The 25,173-nt window shown below is 36.0% G+C and overlaps 5 protein-coding genes across 5 annotated transcripts; 1 reads left to right on the top strand and 4 right to left on the bottom strand.

The window, feature by feature from the left end:
• Window positions 1-9,013: 9,013 nt before the first annotated feature.
• On the bottom strand, window positions 9,014-10,537 carry EAF02_006645 (uncharacterized protein; the record flags this gene model as incomplete). The annotated part of the gene is made up of 5 exons (XM_038902693.1): window positions 9,014-9,647; window positions 9,698-9,978; window positions 10,029-10,144; window positions 10,195-10,362; window positions 10,411-10,537. 5 exons carry the CDS (start codon window positions 10,535-10,537, stop codon window positions 9,014-9,016), a joined length of 1,326 nt encoding a protein of 441 aa, XP_038757913.1.
• Window positions 10,538-15,291: 4,754 nt separating this feature from the next.
• EAF02_006644 (uncharacterized protein) lies at window positions 15,292-16,509 on the bottom strand (the record flags this gene model as incomplete). The annotated part of the gene is made up of 2 exons (XM_038902692.1): window positions 15,292-16,056; window positions 16,114-16,509. 2 exons carry the CDS (start codon window positions 16,507-16,509, stop codon window positions 15,292-15,294), a joined length of 1,161 nt encoding a protein of 386 aa, XP_038757912.1.
• A 570-nt stretch (window positions 16,510-17,079) lies between these two features.
• EAF02_006643 (uncharacterized protein) lies at window positions 17,080-18,174 on the top strand (the record flags this gene model as incomplete). The annotated part of the gene is made up of 2 exons (XM_038902691.1): window positions 17,080-17,484; window positions 17,539-18,174. The coding sequence occupies 2 exons, from the start codon at window positions 17,080-17,082 to the stop codon at window positions 18,172-18,174; spliced, it is 1,041 nt and encodes a 346-aa protein (XP_038757911.1).
• A 470-nt stretch (window positions 18,175-18,644) lies between these two features.
• EAF02_006642 (uncharacterized protein) lies at window positions 18,645-19,342 on the bottom strand (the record flags this gene model as incomplete). Its single annotated transcript, XM_038902690.1, has 4 exons — window positions 18,645-18,803; window positions 18,868-18,886; window positions 18,943-19,155; window positions 19,209-19,342. 4 exons carry the CDS (start codon window positions 19,340-19,342, stop codon window positions 18,645-18,647), a joined length of 525 nt encoding a protein of 174 aa, XP_038757910.1.
• Window positions 19,343-20,465: 1,123 nt separating this feature from the next.
• On the bottom strand, window positions 20,466-21,023 carry EAF02_006641 (uncharacterized protein; the record flags this gene model as incomplete). The annotated part of the gene is made up of 1 exon (XM_038902689.1): window positions 20,466-21,023. One exon carries the CDS (start codon window positions 21,021-21,023, stop codon window positions 20,466-20,468), a length of 558 nt encoding a protein of 185 aa, XP_038757909.1.
• Window positions 21,024-25,173: the final 4,150 nt, after the last annotated feature.

Genomic DNA, 25,173 nt, shown 5'->3' with positions numbered 1-25,173 from the left:
TGAACAAACTCTTTTCCTTTTTTAAGTTTTAGAGCCTCTTCTAAATCTTTAAATCTATACCCCTATAAAAACTTCAGCTTCTAATATAATTGTAATCTTAAAAAGCTTTAAAGTGATTTTATGAATAGGAATACAACGAAATTCTAATTTCATTCTATACATTGCTTTTAATGTATACAATGTAGCAAAAGTATCCCTACGAGTTTTAAATAATGTAGGTGGTGTAGAAGGAGCTTCCGGAGTAATATAATCGATTGTAAGACTTCTATTCATAGAATATATACCCGTTTTTTCGAAGGATTGTAAGATATTATGTGTCACGGCGCCAACTACATGATCTATAGTTGCCTTCGTGCCTCAGGTACAGAATACTAGCACGCTCTACTTTCTATAAATAGGGCTTCACTTTTCCATAGCTCTTTTATTCTTATAATATAATATAAGTCTTTATTCGTATTATAACAGTTTGTATTATTATTAAATAAGCTATTACAGCTTTATTTCCTATTTTATTTCTAAAGCCCTATCAATACCTTATTTCGATCGCATTAATTGTATTTATTATTGATTTATTATATATCCTATTACTGATATTTTGAGCCTCAAAAGTGTTAAAGATAGGTAAACAAGTATTTGCATTAGAAACACCTGTATCTAGTCTACCTCTGCAGTTCCTTTTCTTGAATTATATTCTCAACTCTGCTGAAACTGATATCTCTTTCTTTATAAATCTATTTAATAATCCAAATACTATATATTTCGTTATTGCTTAAGCTATGTTTAAATTGATTAAATCGATTGCGGGCTTATTATAAGCTTAAACTGCCACTGCTTAGGCCCAAGTTATTGATATTCAATTAAAGATTATTGAATTGAAAAATACAATTAAAATATTAAAGATTACTATTTGTAATAATTCATAAGCTTTATCTTGTTACAAGTATCTCACTATTCTTGAAAAGTTTAATAATAATAAACAAGATATTATAAAATGTTAAAATCAGTATACGATTTTTTGTAATATAATTAATTGCTGCTTGACCACGGATTATAAAAATGAATTAGAGTTTCAGAAAATCATATTTCTTATTAGTCTATTTTTTGGTTTTGTTTATATAAATAATTAGATATATTTTGATATAATTACAGATAATGCGTATAATTCCGATCTTTGGTCTTCTGAATAGTGTATTGTAGTAGGTATCTGATATAAATTAAATAAGCAATATCAGACTCTAGATTTTTTATACAAAGCTTTTTATAAATTATAATAAATATAAAATGAAGAAGACCCCATTTGATAACTTTATTATCGAATTCAAGCAGTTTTGTTATCAAATACAAGAAAACTACTGAATAATAAATCGCTGATCTTAAACTCAAAATCTCACAAGAACTAATTGATGCTTTAGTTAACTATTCTAATAAATCTTCTGCTACTGATATCGATATATGAGTAATCTAATGGCAAGATATTTATAATAACTTAGAGGAAAAGATTCATCTTAATAATTAATATAAAAATCAAAATACCAACTTCAGTAATCAGAAAAAACCCAATGAAAAAAAGCCTATTATTGTTACTATAATATCTATACCTAATCCCTTTGAAGATTCTATATAATTAGATGCTGCTCGCCAAAACTAATGATCCTTATTATATTATAATAAAGAATAATATCTAGATCTTGGTCTTTATCTTTATTACAAAAAGCCTGATTATATCAAATTCAATTATAAAGAAAAGCAATATAACGATATAAAATATAATACTAACTCAGGAACCATATAATATCCCGATCGTTCCCCTACTACAAACCAATACACTCCGAATATCCATTGTTTTCCTATTACCGATCATCATCACAATCCCGAACCCTATCGTAATATTTATAGCCCTACTTATCAAAATACATTCCCGTTTGCTAATTGTTTCCCGACTGTTGCAATACTATTTCGATATACCTCTCCAATCCCTATTAATAGTAGAGATCTAGGCGAATTTGTTGAAGGCTTTGTATATTCGGATAATAGCGGAAATTCAATTTCCCAGTTAAGTATATTAAAAGACTAATCTTGATTTATAATTGTAAATCGAGGTTCTTTATAAAAAGTTTGTCTTTGTAGATTAAGAGATTGATTATATTTAGAGATTCTTTATATTTTAGAATAATAAATAGCAAATCTCTTAAAATCTCAATAGAAATTTTCCTTGCGTTTAATATGATTATTCTATTTATTGGTTTAGTAGATAATGAAACCGCGAAATATGGGTTTATAGATAGAATTCTTATATTCAAGCTTGGTATTCCTATATATCCTCTCTTTACTACCCGCAATCTATTACTTATAGACAGAAGGACTTCTGATATCCTATCTTAATATACATTGTTAAATCTATGAATTAACAATTATAAAGAAATTGGCTTATTCTATATTACCAATCTTTTCGATGCAGATCCTATAATCCTCGGTCTTCCATAGCTTTAACGCTATAACCCTACCATTAATTGGATAATAATGACTCTTAAGTTCATGTTCACGTATTGCTCCAGATATTGTTGTTTAGTTAACTCTGTTGTAACTATTGTCCCCAATTGTAATAATGTATTAACCCCAATAGATATAGTACTCAATCTAATACTACGTACACCCATTAAAAAGTCTATTTTGAAGTCTATTTCGAAGAAATCTATCTCAACCCTATATTGTGCCTTTACTAAAGAAGTTATTGATAAAAGTCTCCAGACTCCCTTCTTTTTATTTTAAGATTAATTAATACTTTTGGAATACAATCTTCTAACTCTAGTTGTGAAAAAGAATACTAATAGAAACCTCTATAATATAAATCTTGTTAATCTAATATCACTTGACTCAAATTACTGTTATACTCATTGAATTAATGGAAAAACAGAGACTTGCGCTAAAATAATACCAAACCGGTCAATCCTGAAACCAGCCTTAGCACGGATTATCACAGGCTTTAGGATACACAAAAGACTATTACAAAACCAAAACATTTTTACCCCCATTAAACCCTCTATTGTTATAAAAGCCCTCTGAAGAACTGACTAATGTCTTATAAAATATCCGATAGAAAATGAACGATATAAAGTTCCTTACAGCTAATAGCTTTATTCAATTTTATAAAGATCAGAAAGCTTATATTACAAAAGTAATTTAGGATGAATTAGATAGAGCTTGTGAGTTATATTATATAGTAATAAACGATTCTATTTAATTATGTTGCAGTATTATGGAAAGTGATATTAAGAAGTTTATGGAAAAGATCGATCGATTTGTATTATTTATAATAGAGATTTAGAGTAAACTATTACTTTGGCTTTATAATCTGTTTACTGGATTTTTATTCTCCCTTGTTAACAAGCTTTTATTATAACGTTTTTGGAATTACAAAATCAAGATTATATTAAATAAAGAGTTTTTGTATAATAAAGATTATTCAATATCCCTAATCAAACTTTAAGTTATTCGCAAATAGCTTGATAATAATCTAAATAAGGATTCATTTACAAATCTTGCTTCCGATTGGCTATTTTATTCCTTCTAGCTATAAAGTTTAAAGAGGGTATTCGAATTTGCTAGGATTATTGTAAATTGAATAATATTATTATTAAAAATCGTTATCTGCTGTTATTAATTAAAAAAACTTTTGATACTTTATGTTATATTAAAGTTTATATTAAATTGGATATTATCACTATATTCAATAAAACTATGGATTGCGAAAGATTATGAATGAAAAATTACTTTTATAATTCGTTTCGGCTTATTCAAATTCCTGGTGATACCTTTTGGCTTTTGTAATATTTTTATCTTGTTTCAGAACTATATCAATTATATTCTTTTTGATTTTCTGAATAAAAATTATATAATGTACCTAAATGATATCTTGATTTATTCTAAAAATATTATAAATTATCGAAAACAAGTTTGTAAAGTTATTTAAAGATTTATTAATATTGAATTATAAATTAACATTAACAAATATAAGTTCGAAATGAGGAGAACAAAGTATCTTAACCTGATTATTACTTCTAATAATATTAAGATGGATCTTAATAAGGTTAAGACTATTTTGAATAGAAATTATTAATTAAGCTAAAAGATCTTCAATACTTTCTAGAGTTTGCCAACTTCTACTAACACTTTATTCACAACTTTTCTAAAATCACAGAACCTTTAAATCGCCTACTGAAAAAGAGAATACATAGAATTGAACTGCTAATCAAAAGAATGCCTTTAAAAACCTGAAGTATACCTTTGTCTCCACTCTAGTTCTTACAATATTTGATTACCATTACTATATAATCATTGAAATAGACACTTTAAACTGGACTACAGACAGAATGCTCTCTCAATATAACAATAAGGACCGACTACACCCGATTACATACTTCTCCTCAAAACATAACACAGCCAAATATAATTACAAGATTTACAATAAGGAATTACTAACTATTATTAAGTCTTTAGAAAATGGAAACCCGAACTATATAAAATCCAAAAGCTATTCAAAATCATTATTAATCATAAGAATCTAGAGTACTTTATATTAATAAAAATGCTGAATCAAAGATAAACTAGATAAACTGAATTCCTATTTGGCTTTAACTTTCATATCATATACCGTTCTGACCATAAGGCAGTTCGCCCTAATACATTGAGCTAAAAGGCAGAAGACTGCCTTGCTTATACCAATCCCAACAACAACCGGATCAAAAATCGCCTATAGACAGTTCTCCTAGAAAAAGTATTCGATAACGCTGTATTTAAGACTTTATTCAACAAGTTAATAATGATATCGATCTTATCACAGCCCCTATGAATATAATTATTCCCAATATCGAAAAGCTGATCGACAATTTCATTAATATAGTATATGAATCATCTAAATTGATTATTATTATATGCGAAACCCTTTAGAACTCAGTTGTTCGCTATTGGTCATTATTTATCCGAAAAGATCTCTGAATCGCTCTTTAAGATTGTAGATTAATCAATAATAAAATCTTCTATCACAATTGTCTTTTCATTTTCTCCTCTGTTGAATTCCGCATCTAGATTATATACCGAACGCATTCCACCAAACCTGCCAGGCATTCTGGTTGAGTTAAGATTATTAATCTTATCTTTTGTATATACTGGTGGCTCAATATATCAAGAGAAATCGAAACTTATATATAAGCCTATCAACTCTGTTTTCGAACCAAAGCCTCCCACCTTATCACACCCGGATTCCTAGAATTTCTGCCTGTACCATTTCGCCCCTAGTCCGACATCTCCATTAACTACATCACACCACTACCAATCAACAAACACCACAGTAAGAAGTATCAACATATCATCACAATCGTTTACCGTCTAATGAAAATGTATTATTTCATTTTGGTTGTAAGATTTTTTACAAAGGAGCTTGCCAATTGGTTTGTTGAAAAAGTCTACTATTTACACGGTTTACCCGATAACATTATATCCAACAGAGGTTTACAATTTGTATTAGAATTTTGGAAACATTTATCCAAACACCTATCAATCATTTTGAAACAGTTCTCCTCGTTCCACCCTGAGTTCGATGGACAAATAAAAAGAATAAATACTATAATAGAATAATATCTTCAAGCTTTTATAAACTTTCATTAAGACGATTAGTATGATTAGCTTCCGCTCACAGAGTTTGCACTCAATAATACAACCTCGGAGACTACTGGTATATCCCCATTTTTTGCTAACTATGGTTTTTATTTATGCCTTGGTATTGAGCCCTCCTCACCTGTTTCCCCGAATTTGTTATATCAATGCAGGCGCGAGTTTCTAAAGGCTAATGAAATCACAGATCGATTTGATATTATTCTAACAAAATTGAAAGCCCTAGCCGTTTAGTTTATTCAGAAATATAAAGATTACACTAATAAGATTTGTATTAATGTTTTTTTATATAAAGAGAATGATAGAGTGTAAATTAATACTAAGAATATAAAGACCAATCGATTGATAAAGAAAGGTGATAATAAATGGGACAGTCCCTATAAGATCATCAAAGTTTATAAACAAGCCTGTCTATTCCAGCTTCTTACTAGTTTCAAGATCTTTCTAGTATTCCATAATTTATTACTTTGACCACTCCATTGCTTACCCGGATTAGCTGGTCAAAAAACGATTAACAATACTGAATCCCACCGGAATCAAGGATGCATCCTAAAAAGAAACAATGAAACAAATAAAGAAACCAAGCGGTAGGAATTCGATAAACTATTCGACTATTATAATGAGGATGGATTTCACTATCAGATCAAATAGAAACATCACCCAGCATCCTGGCAACCTGCCGAAGATCTTTGTGGCCAGGAAGATACAATTATCGCTTTCCATTTAACAAATCCAGATAAGCCAGAATCACCCGCTTGAATGGGTTTTAAAAGACTTATTATTTCTAATCCCCTGCTAGTATTTATACTAAGTGTACCCCCGAATTAAGGTTGAGGTAGATCTAAAAAGCTTCGTTAATTGATTACTACTTCTAAAAAAGTTCATTTTAATCCAATAATAGAAATTAGAGTATTTTAGTGTTATTTTGTGTTCTAAAAGGTTAATTGATATTGCGATCGTGGACCGATCGCCTTGAACAGGGAGTACTGTCACGGCGCCAACTACATGATCTGTAGTTGCCTTCGTGCTTCAGGCACAGAATATTAGTGTGCCCTACTTCCTATAAGTAGGGCTTCACTTTTCCATAGCTCTTCTACCCTTATGGTACAATATAAGTCTTTACCCGTACCATGACATTATGCCTTATACAAGTGAGCTCCCAAGCCTTTTTAAATATACCCCAAAACATATGTTTTGTCATACCAACAATCCTCTTGTTATTGTGTATCAAATCATTCAATAATATACTGTAATTCGTCGAAAGGGTATTGAAGGTTTTAATATTGAGAGACTGTAATCGATGTGTAAAATGAAGGGGGAGAATTAAAACAATAATCTTTAATTCATTATATTTTGAAAGGAATTCCATATTGATATAACTAGAATGATTATTGATAATAAATAAACAATATCTTTTACCTACTTTTCGATATATAACAAGATCGAATACATTTATAAGCCAATATAGACTAAAAGTATTCGACAACCACCTATTACTTGAAACTTCAAAATAAGCTTTATTCTTCTTTCTTATATCCTGAATTCATATATCTTGTAGATCCCCTAAGTCTCCTTTATAAATAAAAATAGAAGGGAAAGCTATCCCATCAGTACATATAACTGCCAATAAAGTGATAAACTCTTTTGATTTATCTTGTCTAACTTTTGTTACTTTGTTTTTATTATAGGTGCTAGCATTTATTATCCTCTTTATAGTTTTTCCCATATTAATTATAAAGCCCTTTTTATTTCAATTATATATATCTCTCAATTGTATATTATATTTTATGATTATTTTTATTACTAAATTAAAAAAAGAGGGGTATTAACAAAAGTGTTTTAGATAATAAAGATTAATAACAATAGAAAATAATTCAAATCAAATTATAAAAAATAATCAAATATAGTAATATTATTAGCTTTCACACATAAATTATTAATGTAATAGAGATATCGATTTTTAAAATGTATTGAATATCTTTTAACAAAATTGCTAATCCAATTCTTTCCTATTTTTCTACCTAAAATCTTTTTTATAAGGTTTCTGATTATACAGTTTATAGAAGGGATAGATCTTTATATTAGCTTATTGATTTGATTAATTAAAATCTCCTTCTAATTATTAGAAAGCGTTTGTTTCGTATCAAAAAGGAACTGTTTTCTTGAGGTGGTTTTACCTTTATACTACCGGGAAAGCGTGGATCGATCAATTTTAAAGAAATTAGTTATCTGAATGTATTTAGAAGCTTGAATTCTTTTCAAATAATCTAATATAAGTTTCATATAAGCTTCTAAAAATATATTATCGATGTTTGAAATTATAATATTGATATTTTCAAAGTTGTATATATAGTAGAGATATATATATATATATAATAGGGAAATCGGTTATCCAAAGCAGAATTAGACCAATTTTTCATATATCCATCCTTTCACATTTCTATATCGAGGGGCTATCGCTTTAACAATCCATACGAACTAACCCACGCCAACATATTCCAGACTCGAACACTGTTCGGCGTCCGAAGGGCGGCCCATTATTATTAAATCTCACAACACAACCTTGTCACTTGACGTGAGAATTTCCGGAATGAACGAGTTGGAATGCACACATACATCGTATGAATACATCTCGGACCCAGAGGTTCATAACTTCGATGTCACCAAAGAATCATGAACACAGAAATAAGTTTTCAGCAGAAAAAAATTATTGGAGAAACTCAATCCATAAAATACTATCTCATACCTAAGTCCTCGTATTTTTTCGCTATTCGATGCCATCACACCACCAACGTTTCATCCACTAACCCCCCGTTCTCTATGTATCATTTATCTCCTCATTTCAGTTTGTATGTATACTCCGTACTAAGGCATAGTGACTCCATATACCGCTTTCCCTCATGACCATTTTAGCAATCAATCACTATACCAGCTAGCGCACACTCTCCAATTTTCCTTCTCCCATTCAACCCTTCAGATCTATCCATAACCTATTCCTATTTGCTCTCTTCCAAAAAATAACGCCCGGAAAAGACAAACAAGTGAAAAGACCCAAATCAATTTAAAACAACCCTGAACTACCATGGTATTTTTTGTACTCGTTGAAAAACTCGATCTTTGTTTTACTCCTACTATTTCTCCTTATCTCGTACCCCTACTGAATGGAAACGACCTCTGCTTATCCACATACAGCATTCTTCTCACTCAAACAAGAAGACAAAAGAAAGGAACTATAAAAAAGAAATTGTATGTGCAAAGAAGTGAACAACATAATCGTCCGAAATACTGAACGAAAAATGTTCACGTTATGTATGTACTACCGCTCAAACAACAATGACATCTCCTAATAACGACTATTGACACTAACTGAAGTCATATCCGCTCTCTTCATAGGTGGAGGAGGAGCCGGTTTCTTGGCCCTACTGGGGGGAGGCGGTGGAGCTCTTCTCGAGTTTGGCGTAGAATTACTACCATGACTAGTAGCTGGACTAACTGATCTTGCACCGTATGATCTATCTGGACTATTGCTATTAAGAGTTGAATCATCACTCGGATCATTGAACAAATCAGCTGAAATGATATTAGTCCTGGCAGTTGGTCTTAAAGATGCGCGTAGAGACCCAGCATCTGAAGGAGGAGGTAGAGAAGAATTAAGACGATTTGAGGAAGGAGATTCGCGGTAATGAGTTGTTGGGCCTTGGAATGTTGATGATCGACCGATTGATGGACGTTGTGGGGAACTTGGAGGGGAATATTCTTCTCTTCGATCCTCTCTTCTACCAATTCCTGATGTCGAGGCAACCCGAGTTGTGTTAACACGAGGAGTATTGGATCGGATAGATGGACGTGGCGCTTCTAGCTCTGGGATAGGTTCTTCATATGTGGAGTATCTCTCACTGTATGAATGAGCTGTATTTGAACGAGGTCGTGCTTCTGGGCGTCTGGGTTGACGTGGTGGTTGTGCCGCTGATCCTCGTCTAATATAATGTCAGTCCCTGAAAATCCGCGTATATCATTAGTAACTTACGCAGCTGGCCATTCCCTCTTCAATTTCAAAAGTTCATCACGACAACGGTCGTAATACTCGAGTTCGGCTTCCAAAAACGCTCCCAAATCTTGAACACTTTCCGCCTCTGCCTCTCTAATATCTTGCATCCTTCTGTAAACATCCTCACTAGACTCTTCATATTTCGCCTTTTGTGATCTGAGTTCTTCCTCGACTCTGAAATCTTCTCTCTTTGTCTTTTGCATCTTGGAAAGAGAGGCATCGTACGCCAATCGTCTTTGTTCGAGCTTCTTCCTGGCAGACTTTGAAAAATTAGATATTGCGTATATAGACCATGGCACATTATACAAACCTGATATTCCTTCATTTGAGCCAAAGATCTCTCCAAGGACTCGAGCCAACTCGAAGTTGCGTCCACAACATATGTATCCTGCTGTCTCGAAATTCTCTCATTCGTTCTACCCATAGCTATACCCTTATTAGCCATTTTCTCATATAACCTCTGGGAATCTACTTACCAATGAGGCAATTTCCAAACTCGGAATCCGGTTCAAAGTCTTCACCATGATGTATCATTGTTTGTCCCATGAATGCTACTGGCAAGATCTTTTCTCTGTCATCTCCTTCATTTCGTTTCGAGAGTGATTTGACATAAATCGTCATGGACTTTTGTAACTTTTCCATTCCTGGTAGATATTAGAATAATTCATGAATCGATATATGGCAGAGCGTACCCTCATGTCTCATTTGCATTTCTCCCTCCAAAGACTTGAATTCATCCGAAACTTCAGTCTTGGACTCTTGTCCCATCTTCTCTCCAGCCCATTGCTTGACTCTACCAAATTTCTTGCCGACGTTCATATTGGCGGTTTATGTTCGAAAATAGTGAATTGCTTTCTTGGAATTGTTCGTGTATTCGCAGTATGCGGATTGTTCGGGATCGAAGGGAAGGTACTTGAGTGTTTTAATTGTTGATTTTTCGTACAACAAAGAAAAGGTTTATTTCAAGCCAGCAATTGTTATAATTATCCGAGGATCAACGAGAAGTTTCTGGATATTCTTTGAGCGAGCGTAAGACAATCAAAGTATTGGCAGATTTCCCAAAGGTGTAAGGAAGAGTGAAATCAAAACAGGAAGGCGAATTGAAGACTGGATTGCATAAAGTATGATGGCCACAAGTAAAGTTAATTCCTCCAAACTCTCAATGATTCGCAAAAAGGTAAATCCTGGGTAGAACAACGAAGCGTGAATGGTTGAATTCGTGATGGGGAAGCAGATATCTGAGAGTCAATCCCCCAGATCCTTGTATCTTCGACGTGTTGTTATCAAGGTCGGGGAATAGCTTGGATGAAGAGGTTGGGAAGAGTGGGGAGATGTAGGAGTATATTGTATTGCAGTAGCTATATGTATTGCATATGCACCACCAAGGACGGGACCCTTTCGATGGAATCTTTTCCAGGAAGGTGGTTGAACGAATGTGTACGAAGAAGCTTTGTGAATGGCTCACGGGAAAGTTTCCTCGGATTGATATGGAAAAGAGTGTGGTTGGTGACTGGTTGTCGGGTATTTTCCCCCCCTTAACTGTACCGGACCTAGGTAAGCCTTGGATGTTCTGGAACGAAAAGAATGTAGTATTGAATCGATTGTGGTGTGATTGAATGGATGGATGGATGGATGGATGGATGAATTGACGACGAATAATAAATCAACCCTTCCTTTCCTCTCCTTTTCTTTCTTCCTATTCAATTCAATATCAAAATTGGTAGGAGGTATGGAGGCACGGGATGAAATCTTGATGAAGCGGAGGGTAGGAAAGTATTAGGCAATCGATTTAATTAATTGATTAATTAATTCTTAATTGAATGATTGGGTCGGTTGGATGGTAAAAGTCTCCTATCATGAGATGAGAGCAGAAGTGATGGAGGGAGGGAATGAATGAATGAATGATATGAATATGTAAATAATGAAATGATTATTAGTTTATCATTGAGTGTAGGTGAAAAGAGAGATGGGAAGAGACTCAAGAGAAGATAGGAATGAATGAAATTCTTATCATATCATATAATGTGGAGGGGGATAATAGGAGAATATCATTCCATCTATCTAGTTACATCTAACAACAACAAGAATAGGTACCAGGGTACCTACACCACTCATAACCATTTACAACTGGTGAACCAACGATGATGATTCTTTCGAGGCCAATGAACCCTCCTCTATCGACCAATTTTCAAACCCTCACATTTGGATAAACACTTTCTTTTTCATCCATCCCATCCCTCGAGCCACATCTCGTGTCGACCATCGTTTTAGTCAACCTATCAGTCTTCATGATTCTCTGCCCCTGAAACCTTAATCGGCATCTAAATTACTCCCATCGGAAGGACTAAAAATATGTTGTACGACGACTTTATAGAGATATTCGCCAATCTTTCTATAGATCTTCTACGAATCAAAGACTTTGAACTTGACATATTGCCGTGGTGCTTTGTTTCCCCTTTAAGGTTAACTCTGTTATCATTTTCCATAAATAGGTTCAACACTTTTAGCATCGACATCTTCTCGTATTGACTAGACAAGAAAAAATCAGTGGATTTTTGCTTTGAATACCATCTAACACAAATAATACAATATTGATCAAATCCATCACTAACAATCACACCATCAAAATCCCTTGCAAAGCCCTTTCATTACTGGTCTCGTGGTCACCACCCAAATCTGGTCTGCCAACTACCCCTCCTGAAAGCGTTACGCGGCAAACATTCAGATGAGAAAGGGGCGCAGCTCAATCGGTACAATCTAACCTCAAACTCCAAGCCAAACGCCTAGAGAGGCCCTAATCTATCCATCTGGACTCTAGAGTCTACCTGATAGTCTGCTCGCGCTCGTCCTTTCCACAAAAGAGCTTCGTGTTTGATATGTACACTACTAAACTCTAAGCCTCAGAGATTAAATACACCACATCACAACTGAATCAGAAGATATGGAACATCCGAACTTGACACCTCTCAAATCAGACAGTATTCAGATATTTATAGCAAGCCGATCTTGATTCGATCTTTCCTTTTCCAAACACGACTTCTCCTGATTGCCTCTCTCCCTTTCTCTTTCTCAACCCAATCATTTCATCCATTTCAGACCCGCGGGGGAGACGTTTCATCTCCAATTAAGAAACCCCACTGGCACCACCAGCGACATCCATATAAACCCATAAACCCCACTCAAAACATTAGCAAACATTAGCTACGGAGATTCGAAAATCTAGACCCCATCACTATTCTTTGGTTGAGATGCTTCGTACTTTACGATGTACTGTAAAAGTACTAAGTAGGGAGCGGATTATCGTAATATCGATCCCATTACGCGATTTTACCGATTGACGAAAGAGAGGCTTTCGTGTTCTCAATGCTCCCGAGGTCAGTACCACTCCTATAAAAATAGGGGTAAATGAAAATCCGTCACCATCATCATCATCATCATCATCATCATTATGATTCCATTTAAACCAATGTCTGCGTAACTAGAATGTCTATCAATCTCAAATCTAAAACCCACCCAAAAATAAGAATTCACATCCCCAAACAAGCATTTTGGATTTCTTAATCGATCCTCTTTCTGTCCCTCCGTTACTTTATAATAAACCTACCATGCCCTGCTCGTTCATTTTCGTTCATCGTCGCAACCCTGACGCTTAAAATGTAGGATCTCCCTTCTGACACAAACGAATAAAATTCACGATTCACCAAACTTTATAGTGACCCAGATTTTGGTATTAATCTCAAACTCGCAATATCAAGGTAGTGTATGTAGGTAGGTGTGGTATTCATGCCGTGCGTGAACTTTGGGGCTGTGTCTATAAAGTTGAAACCAGTAGACCGGTAGACATGGCTTACTCAACTATTGATCACGGCATTTGTTTAAGTAGGTGATTGAGTGAGATGAAGTAGTCTGTTATTGAAGTGAGTGGCGGATGTGAGTGAGTGATGGAGAGTCTGTTTGATTGATGAGGATGTCGAAATATGGAAAATGTATGAAGCACAGAGGCCCACCCCAAAATTGTGTTTAAATTCTTTCTCCATCATCAATCGATAAAATATTCAACCTTACACGCGCAGTCACACAAAATCCATTTAATTTCAATCCACCAAGATGCAAAAAGGCCCTCACAGGCAAAAACAAATTGTCCTCGGAGAGACTCGAACTCTCGACCTTTGGATGGCTAAAGTGATTGTTAACAATCACCTCATATAAGAATATGAGACCAACGCTCTAACCAACTGAGCCACGAAGACTTTTCTTTGTTGTTGAGTTGCGGGAGCTTATTTAAATATATAATATTTTCCGCATTGCTGAATCTCGGGATAGGTTCGGGCTGTGGGGTCTTATGTTCGGTGCTCGGATTGATTAATCCAGTTTTCGACAATGGAAATGCTCTGATATCAACGGCAACGTCGATAAATGAAAGGTCTTCGTGTCTTACTTCACCAGAGAATAGCTCTCAACTTTCCTTATGATGTGGCGATCAACAACTATTATCAGGCTGATATTGCACCGGGCCAGCTCGACCTAGCGGACTGTTCTATCTCCCATCTCCTCTCCATGGTGACGTTTTAAGGTTTGTAAAGCACGCGAAAAAACACTTTAAATCTTTAAAGGTATACATAGAAGATTGAACTTTCAAATCTTTGAGCTCGCAACGCGAAATGTGAATCGGTTGGAGTAATGATCTTTTCTAGGAGAGGAATGAGCGGTAATCGATATCTGCGTGTAAACATTATTCAAACCTCTCAAGCCTCGATGGTCAGACTTTAAATAGCACTTTCCACAATTCATTGACTTTGTATACAGAAGGTTTATGGAAGTGTCGAATTAAATAGTAGCGGCAACCCAATAATGAATTGGTGGTTCCTGGCTATTGAATCTTGATGGGTTCTTCTCTTTCCGGAGGATGATATGGTATGTAGTATGTAGTATGAGGTTTAAAGGTGTGTTTGAGTTTTGGTTAGTTAAAGTTCATTCATTTAGAATAAAAGCGGTAGTCAAGGAGGAAGGAGGTCGGTGAGAAATGGAGGAAGGGGCACATACGAAGTACTTTTTCCGATGAAGGGATGTGTGTTTACGACATACATTCAATTAAGATGTCAACCAAATGAATAACACGCTTTTGAGTTTACAGATCTGTGACTTATCATATTTGATTCTGCCTACGGAACTTCAGGCACTGTGAAAAAGGATGGAATATTCGGCATGAGCATAGCTTTGAGAATCTACATTTCTTTCGTGTGGAGGGAAAGGATCCGGATAGATAGATCTCACGGCACATAATGGATATAACCCATGATTATGTCCATCTAAGGTATTAATAATGATAAGACACTGCTAATATCACTTCCTCTTCGTTAGTACCAAGCACCTGAATTTCCATATCCTCTAAATACCCATCAATAGTCTATTTACCACCAACTCTGGATCTCAATAATAGAGTAACAAGCAAATTCTCTAGGCCATCAAAGGCGTTTAGTTACAGATCCCAGCTGTGTCAATTAACATCCTTTCTTTTCCAATAATTTACGTTACCAAGACCACATTCCCGCCCTCCAACACACTTCCATATATTATTGAAGAATAACGACTGCGCAAGTAGCTCCTTTCAGTAATTTCCTTCGTTTAGTACCCTTCTGGCACTCACATCCCTTCCCAATATTCCTGTTCCCACATTCTCCACAATGCCACTCCCTCGTATCTCTACATTCGTCGCACTTTGTACAAAACTCCCACAAAATAGTTTGTTTCCATTCATTTTTACAAAAGCACCAATAATCATTCTTCGTATCTTTTGGTGCTGCGACCCCGAAAGCCTCTTCAAACAACCCCCTCTTCACATCTTCTCTCTCTTCATCCGTGATATCAGAGCTCATCCATGCTTTTCCAATGCCTCTGAGTTTTCCTGAGAAAACGGGAAATTGGGGTGGAGATGTCATATCGCCATATTCCACTCCCATCAACATGCTTCTCAGTTCTTCCATTGTATCCGGATGAATCAAATCGAACCTTCCGTTTCTCGACTCTTTTCGAATCCATTTTAGAAAGTCTGGACTAGCTGAGACAGGAGGATCAGAGGGCTTGGAGGACCCGAAAAAGACAGTTAAGTCATTGAGCATATTAGCGCAAGAATCGCATTTGCAGCCAGAGGAAAGAGAGGGCGAACAGCCTCGTCCGGATTTAAAACGTTTGCAGCGGGTGGAAATGCATCCAGACCGGCAATTACAAGTTGTACATTGAACTGGTGGAGGGATGTATTGTTCTGCCTCTGGAAGAGGAGATGGTTGAGCATTGGGTTGTGGCTCGGGGGTCATCCAAGGCTCGGGGGTCATGGGTATCTAATAAGATGGCGTTAGTTGATGGTTTCTCACGAGTTTGAAGGCAAGCCATCGTACCTCCTTAGGTTCCTGGGAACTTCTCGGAGTGGGTAAATTGCCATTAGTGGCAGTCATAGACAAGTCCTTTGGTGTTGAGACGGGATCATGCTGCCTCAACTTTGTTGGGGATTTTTCGATGCTCTCAAGCACTTCATCGTCAACTGGTACTTGGACCGCAACCAATGGCTCTGAATGATCTCTAATCTGAAGTTTTTGTGACGATCGAGCATGAATATCGCGTATACATTTGGTAATATTGCCATTATTCAATGTCTCGTCAATAACTTCGCGTAATTGGGAAGGCTTGAAGTTCCGCAATAACTCTTGAATGGGTTTGGTACTGGGTGTAGTGAACCGAACCTTTCGTTTCTTTGAGTTCTGAGGTGCACTGGCCTTTGATCGACTGGATACCATATCTATAACTGTAAAGATTTGGAACACAATGGAAGTAACATACAATAGAAACAATAACGATTACAGAAGACAGAAGAAGGAATGGAAAGGAGATATAGATGTTTCTGTGGAATAAGAAAAGTAATTACTTAACGCGTCTCGCGCGTTCACGCGAGACGAAGGATAGGAATGTGACAGATCAGAAACTGGAAGCATTTCCTTTCCTGCCTTTCCTATCATCTTACCAAAATCAACAGGAGAGCTACTCGTTGACAAATGACCAAGTTTTGAATTTACCCTTAAGATCATGTACATTCGTGGATAACAACGTCGAGAATATGGCTTCGGATGTTCTTGAATCGATGTGAAGACGAACCAACAAAGAAGCCCCCCTTTTTGCTTTTGAGAGGAGGGGTACGCTTAGTCATCATGATTTTGTGCACCGGGAAATCCTCGTGCTTTCGCGTGTCCTCACAAATGCGAAACGCGTCTTCACATCTCTAGAATTTACTTAAAAATCAACTACAATCTTCGTGATAATTCGCCAGCGTCGAAGAATTTTGCTATACATCTGCCAGAATTAAATTTCAAATGGCTTCACTTAATAAAAGAAAGGCAGAGGAAGAAGTACCATTAACAGAAGGATCTACTGAAATTGCTAGGACCGCCAACGATATGGAATTAAATCCACAAGCATCCATGGCTGCTTTATTCAGAGCAAACAAGCTGATTCACGATCTAAACGAATCGCAGCTTCGTACCATTCTCGTTCAAGCATATGTTTCTCATCCCGAGATAGCTCATGTGGTAGATTTGGAGCATGAGAAGATGGAACATCTGAATGAAGCTCCGTCCGAATCAGACCCTGAACCGGACCCTATCTCTATCTCCGAAGCGGATCGCGCTGTTGGCGATTATAACAATCTGGAAGATAGCGATGATGAGGGTTCAGGCTTGGAACACGAAGCTTCGAAGAAAAACAGAAGAGTGACGGAAGTGAGGATGCGACTGTTTTCGTAACATCCTGAGAGCCTGCTAACATTCTCACAGCTCAAACAACGCGGTATCACCGCATCATTCTCCTGTTCATGTAAGACTGGTTGCACAAATGGTAGATGCGAATGCTCCAAGAACTCTTTTAGTTGTGGCCCAAACTGCAAATGTGCTTCGTGTGCCAATTATCTGAACAAATTTGCCCTCTTCTTCGGAGAATCGAGACTTCGCGCTACAAACTGTTTTGCGAGTTGGATGAAAGCACAAGGACCTGATCTGGATCTCGATTCCGCATTTACACAAGAGGAACTGAGAAGTGACATTATGGGAGTCGATGAAAAGAAATATTACGATGCGCCTCAAGGATCAGTATTCTACGATGGTTCTGACCCCGAAATACAACAGCTTGGTGAAGAGTGGCTCGAGGCAAAGACTGAAGCAGAGAGGAAACCTATTCGGATGAAGTTATTCGAAAAGGCATTTGTTGAGGATGGTGGGTATTATTTCTCTTTCTGCTCTGGTGGATGGGAGGAATTTACTAGTACTGTCCATTGTTCCGTTTGTGATGAATGTAACGACTGGAGAGACTGGCATTGCAAGGATTGCGGGAAGTGTTCACACGGAATATCTATCCCTTGTGATGGTTGTGGCGGAGTTTCCAATGGGTATCATGATCAATTCGATGATGCGTGATAGGATTTGACCAATTTTGGTAATGAGAATGCCACCTCACCATCATTTCAAAGCTAGGTTGGGCCGCTGCTTTTCAAGAAGCTTTTGTTTAAGTTGGTGGTGGCTGGGACATAATCGTTATGACAAAGCCATTCTTTAACACAGTGCGTTGTTATATGCTATCACTGCAAGTTGATGTCAATACACCACTGTCTCAGTGGTATTGAGCTCTGGGCTCTATTTAATTCAATCATTCATCGCTAGTAAAGTAAAGCTTATGAACGAGATGTTCCGGCTACCGATATCTCAAGGCACTTAAATGGAAGTGAGCAGCTTGATTGTTGATTATAAGTTCTATTCATTCCAAATTTTGTTTTGCCAATGCTAAGTTACTCCATTTTTAAGCCTGATGCAATCCTTCTATTTTTACTCGCCTCATTGGTACACTAGGCATTTCATCGCCTTTGGTAAACCCCGTCCTATAAGCAATATCAACAGAACTCGCATTTCTCGCTAGGTATCGCTCGAACTGGATACATGGAAATGGAGTCTCTGGTAAAACTTCCAGACTGTCCAAAGTTATTCTGAACATCAGATTCCTGCCCTCTCACATCATCCCAGCTGAATTTCCAAGTTCCACTGTCGTTGCACTAAAAAGTCAAAAGTCAGTTATATTTTCCCAACCATTATTTGGGGGAAAATGAGTTTGCTCACTGGAGTCGGGCTATCCTCACTGCAAAGATTATTAGTCTACGGCTTCAGCAAATCAAAGACCAGGCCAAAACTTACGTTCCGCAATTTCCATACAAATGCGTGATATTGAATGTAAAATGATCGCCATCAGGATATAGACTGAAAGTTACATTGGGATTACCACTGCAGGGTGCATCGACTGGAGCACCATCGAGTGCGAATACATAAGTAGTTGGACTTGAATAACTACATGTTACATTGAGACCTTGAGGGGCAGGAGTGGGTGTGTCAATCAAGTTGAATGACCAACTATTTTCTCGAGTTAGCATCTGAAGGTGGAGGCCTTTGGGAAAAGAACTTACAAGCCGCCGGTGCCGTGTCTAATGTTTCCAATACTGATTTTTTGGACATACCATGGAGTGGGAACCATAAATTGATCCGCTAGAACTGCAGTAATGGCTCCAGCGGAGAAAACAAGAAGTTTTGAGAAGTGCATACTGGTTGAGAATTGATGAGATGTTGATGGGAAGTGGATGATGGTAAGTTGATAAAACAGTGATGAATGAAAGGCTTTCATCAAGCGGACGACCTTGAATTAATACCAAAAACAACCACACACACTCAAGGCAAGAAAAGAAAGAACCTCCGAGGTCGTTATGATGTTACAGTGCAGCCAGCACGATCCATCGTATTCGATTACATATGCAGCGCCAAGCTATTGCCCTTTCTTCAAATACGAACCCCAAAATACGAGCTCTGTGTAACAAATGATCCAAGCTCTTCGACGGAAACCACAACGACTCTGTACTTTGTATGAATCTGTGGGGAAACCACACACTCTCTCTTGATGCTAGAGTATGTAGATACCTACATAATGCAGATCGAGAATTTAATAATAGAATGGTAACGTAGCAGTGGAACATACAGACTGAAACATAATTCTCGGTTTATTTTTCAACCTCGGTATTATCTTTTTGGCTACATTTTTTGAGCAATCATCGTTTTTTATTCTCTAAAAACAAATTAATACCGGTATGCCCGATGTGGTATTACTCAACTGAGGTTATACACAAACGGGTGGCGCCGAGGTGGTGTTTACAAAAGAAAATATCATGCAAGCTATCACCTGATACTACGAGAAACAAGGTCTCACAACGTCATATCATTGGACAGTGTATGTTATTGGTGTTGTCAATCTTAGTAAATTGTTCACAACAAATATGGATTATAGATCTCACTCTATCTTAAATAAACTTCTAGCCCTTCTCGGAATCTAGAATGACATCGCCGTTCCTTTGATACCCGTCGCTTGATGTCAGCTGTCAGCTGTTACCTGCCAGCAGGCAATACTATGTACACAATTATTGTATATCGAGTGCAAGTGTAACTTCTCGAATTTTCTATCCCAAGGCATCGTACTACATTGTCTCAATACGACCAGAAACTTGTTTTACTCGCTGAAGACTTGCTCTTTCACATCGCTCCCTTAATAAAACTCGCTGATTTCCCTTTCATAAGCAGGTAACGTTCCCAAGCGCGTGAACATTAAACGAGCCTTCCAAGGACGTTCTTTCCAGGAAAGCGCGCAACTCCCCTGAAAGCACTCAAAGCCCCTACCTTTACCTCTCCGCATTTCCACATCTCAAAATACCCTTCTCCCCTTGCACATCCAGACTCCCCCACACATCCCTTAGCAATTGCCAATCCAACATCCCCATCCGAACTCCAGTCTCGCTTTTTATGACCCATGGTCCAAACATTGAATGGATCGTCAATTCCTTGACCGGTGGTAAACACACTAACATATTTTTCCAGCTCGCATCTGCCCACTTGAATCCCCTTCGTACCATATTCCTTCTTCCAACTCCTAATTCAACCAGCTCTAATGGCCGGAGATCCGGAGACGTGGTCCATACCTTGCGAGAAGAAGAGATGTAGGCGTAGAACGAAGGGTATAAGAGAGGATTGGGGATGATGGTATTGGAACGATTGGATAGAAATGGATTTCTGGTTGAGGAGAAAAACAGCTTCTGTTGGAGGAGAGGAGAGGTGGTTATCAAGGTGTAGAAATGCTTGTTCACGCTTTGGATACGGATCATGAGATCGGGGAGAGGAAGGTGGGAGAAGATCTGTTCGAGGAGTTCGGGGATTGCTAAGACTTTGGCGGCGTATGTCATTTTGTAGTCTCTGGTGCTGTTTTGTATTTTTGGTTTGATGGGGAAGTTGATTCTAACACCGATGGTCTAAAGATATTTCTGGCACTGTGGTTGTTTATAAGTACTCCGTTGGGCCGGGGTTATGAATGTGCTGTAATGTTAATATTGATATTAACAAACGAATGAATTGAAATTTGAGAGTGATTCACTACTTTTTGATATTGATGGACCCATTGGGAAGATAACTCTCGTCACGAATCATATTGAATGCTGTCTGGTATACCATTTCTCAGCATCTACCCTCGAAATCACTATTTCTTTTTCAGAATATTGAGAATATATTTATTTGTTTAACACTTGCTTCTAGAAGAAAGACAAAAGCTAATGTCAATCGTATGATTCCATTGATAACTACCAGCTGAATGCAATAGAAAGCGGGACCAGATTCGTCAAGAAAACGATCATTAGATCCGATTAAGAGATGCACGAACGTTGTTTCACTATCAGGGGAGTATAATACGTACGCCTTATACTTTTTTTTTCGAAAGGGGTGTGAATGCACAGACATTATTTAATCTTATTTATTGTATTCTCATTTGATAGCGGTGCAACATTTGAAGATCAAGCGGGAAATTAGAAGAAAACATAAGTCCCGATTTACATTGTATCAGTACATCACTATATAAAGTTCATCTCTCTGATTCAGGAAAACATCCTCTTGAGTATGATCAGAACCCATCGAAAATTTCCTCTCCCTTGATTCCCTTCGAGATCTTGACCACATTGAACTCTCTGCTCCTCTTCAACTAGGCATTTCCCAACACCGAACCTCCATATCGACTACTATCCCCCCATTTACCGAACCCATATTCTCACTTCCTCTTCGAGTCCTAGAACCCTTCTAAGCGCCCCCAGCTCCCGATTCTAGCTTCCACTTCTTTCTTTCCGTTCGGGACTCTCAACTGTATATCGGGTACCAGATTCATCACTAGAATGATATACAACGAATTTGTATCTGAACCCTACCTAGGCAATGTGTAAAAGCTGTGCAATCCGCAACCGACATATATGAAACCTGCTGAGGTAGCCGTTCTTGCTTGAATTCTGCTTTTTTTGTTTCGGAATACTCAGTGTTTGCTATTGATGGGATTATTAGCAAATAATTTATGTGTTTTAGAGTTGAAGAGGTAGAGAGGTTGAGGTTGAGGTTGAGATTGATGAGATGGTCTCGGCGGTAATGATTAGCCACAACAAACTTAGGCCATGATTCAGCCACAATTCTCGAACACCCGGTGGACCCGTGGACTTCTTGATATTCCAGTTGATGTTGTTATAAATCATCTTTTTTTTGGTACTCAATAACGTGGTTTATCACCGAATGGGCCATATCACCGAGTGGGCCACTTTCACCTCAATTCACACCTTCAAATCTATATTATTCAACAACAATTGAATCAATTGATTAAAACTATTAAGAATCTAATAATCTAGAATCTATTACATTATTTTGATAGGTTTTTGTATTATAATCTATCTTTCCGCATTTACTACAACACCAAATAGAAAATGCTTCCCTATTAAAATTCCTCTCTTTTTAACACTCATCACATTGAATCTGAATATCAACCTTTTACTAAAATAATATATCAAAAGCCTCTTATCCAATGAATACTCCTTTTTAACACAATTAGATTTTTTTCGCACATCAACACTTACTTAATACCTCATTTGCCTTTCAAAGGATATAAATCTCTGCACTCAAAAGTATATTCTCATAAGCTAATCTCTCTATACCTTTAGCTAAAGCTAATACAGTCTCGAATATAAGTATAGAAAAGCTTGATTAATATCGAGTTATTCGAAATTTCATTAAAGTTAATTAAGAAAGAGTTTTAATTAGATTATAAAGGGTTTGAGAGATCCATTAATCTAAATCGAAAAAGGGGGGAATAAATATACAAATTCGAATATCCAATTTCGAAAGTATAGCATCAAAATCAAAAGATATTAAACCTACTCCTTTAAACCCTGATTTTATATTCTAAAAGGTGATTGATTTTTTGTATACAACTTTAAAAACTATAAAGAATTCAACCTTCAAAATATAATTAATATATACCTTAATAAACTTATCAATTTGATTACCATATAAACATTTCAGATTCCTAAAACAGTCTATATCAAATGATTAAATTAAATAACTTGAATGCAATAATAGATTTAAGTATATAATATCATTCTCTTTACAATATACCTGAAAAACTCTTGTTCCATAACTTTCATACCCATTTAATATTAATATTCGATATTTGCCCTTTCTTCGATTCTTAATATACTTATTGAAATGTTTCAATCATTCTAAACCTATCTCATTATTTGTTCATTTATTAGATATAGATTTAATAGCCCAATCCACAGAAAGATTGATTTCGATATACCAATTGAAGAGATGAATTTATCTCTAAACCACTAGAAATGGAGAAATAGTTTCACCCTCTCCATTTCCACATATTATTGCTATAGCCTATTCTCGATTACCTAGCTATATTGATTTACTTCTACCACATTTTTCAGTATTAATAATAACTATTACTACAGATATAATCCCTATTATAAAACCTGTTTCATCGAAATTATAGAAATCGCCATCCAAAATACCATATTTTACTTGCATATTTGCAATCACTCAAAACCAATCTTCAATAAGCTTAAAATCTTTGTAAAAAGCTTTTTGGAAATTATAAATAACGTGGTTTATCAGTGGGTCGGCCATATCAGTGGATCGGCCACTTTTACCTCGAATTATTATTCTATTTTCGACACGTATTTTCTTTATAACTAAATATGGAAAGTCATTCTAAAGAAGTACATATAATCTTAGCTATTCAAGCTATCAAATCAAATAAAAAATTGATAATTCGAAAGGCAGCTCAGCTTTATAATATATCTCGATCTACATTGAATGATAGAATTCGAGATAAACCTAATATGGCTGAGAGTTGACCAAAAAGTTATAATTTGATTGAATTGGAAGAGGAGGTATTTATTCAATATATACTTGATATGGATAACAAAGGATTTTCATTTAAATTGAGTATTGTTGAAGATATAGCGAATTATATACTCGAAACACAAGAAGCAAGGAAGGTTGGAAAGCTTTGGGCTTATCGATTTGTAAAGTGTTATACAGAATTAGAGATGCGTTTTAATTGTGTTTATAACTTTCAAAGAGCTCTTTACAAAGATCCCAAGCTTATTGAAAACTGGTTTTATTTAATTTCGAATATACAAACAAAATATGATATTCTCGATTGCGATTTCTATAACTTTAATGAAACTAGCTTTATAATAGATATAATATATTTCGGAATAATAATAACTAATGCTGAACGAAATGGCAAAAGCAAGGCAATACAATCAGGTAATAAAGAATAAGCTATAGCAATCATATGTAGTAATAGAAAAGGGGAAACTATATTATTATTCTTAATTATACAAGAACAATATCACCTTTCTAATTGATATATAGAAAGCGGTTTTCCTATAAATTGAATTATCAAAACTACTTTTAATGAATAAACGAATAATAAAATGGAATTAGAATAACTAAAGCATTTTGATAAGTATATAGTTCATTAAATAAAGGGCAAATATCGAATATTAATATTAGATGAATACAAAAGTTATGAATTAATATCTTTTCAATTATACTGCAAGTCAAATAATATTATAATAATCAAACTATCATTACATTCAAGTTATTTAACTTAACCATTTGATATTAACTGTTTTGATATATTGAAATAGATATATGATTATCAAATTAATAGATTTATTAAAACTCACATTAATTATATCACTAAGATTGAATTCCTTATAGCTTTTAAAACTACATATCAATAATCAATTACAACTCAGAATATAAAAACTGTGACACTTTGCCTTAGAAGAACTGCGAGAGCAGGGTACAATTTATCCTTAGAATCTACAACTACAGAATCGGGAGCAAAGCGCTCGTAGAGCGCTCCTATATACTAGCTATGTACACGTGATCGTGCACGTGCGCAAGCGCGCACGTGAGCGATCGCAGCTGCGATTGGGTGCGATCCGTGACACTACCCCCCCTTTCGAAAAAGCTTGCCCTCAAGCTTCACAATTACCTAATCCGTAG

This window comes from Botrytis sinoallii (assembly GCF_014898435.1).
Source record: "Botrytis sinoallii strain Bc 23 chromosome Unknown BSIN_010, whole genome shotgun sequence".
Lineage (NCBI taxonomy): Eukaryota > Fungi > Ascomycota > Leotiomycetes > Helotiales > Sclerotiniaceae > Botrytis > Botrytis sinoallii.
Note: the sequence above shows the minus strand (reverse complement) of the source record. Positions and strands in the feature narration are given on the sequence as shown.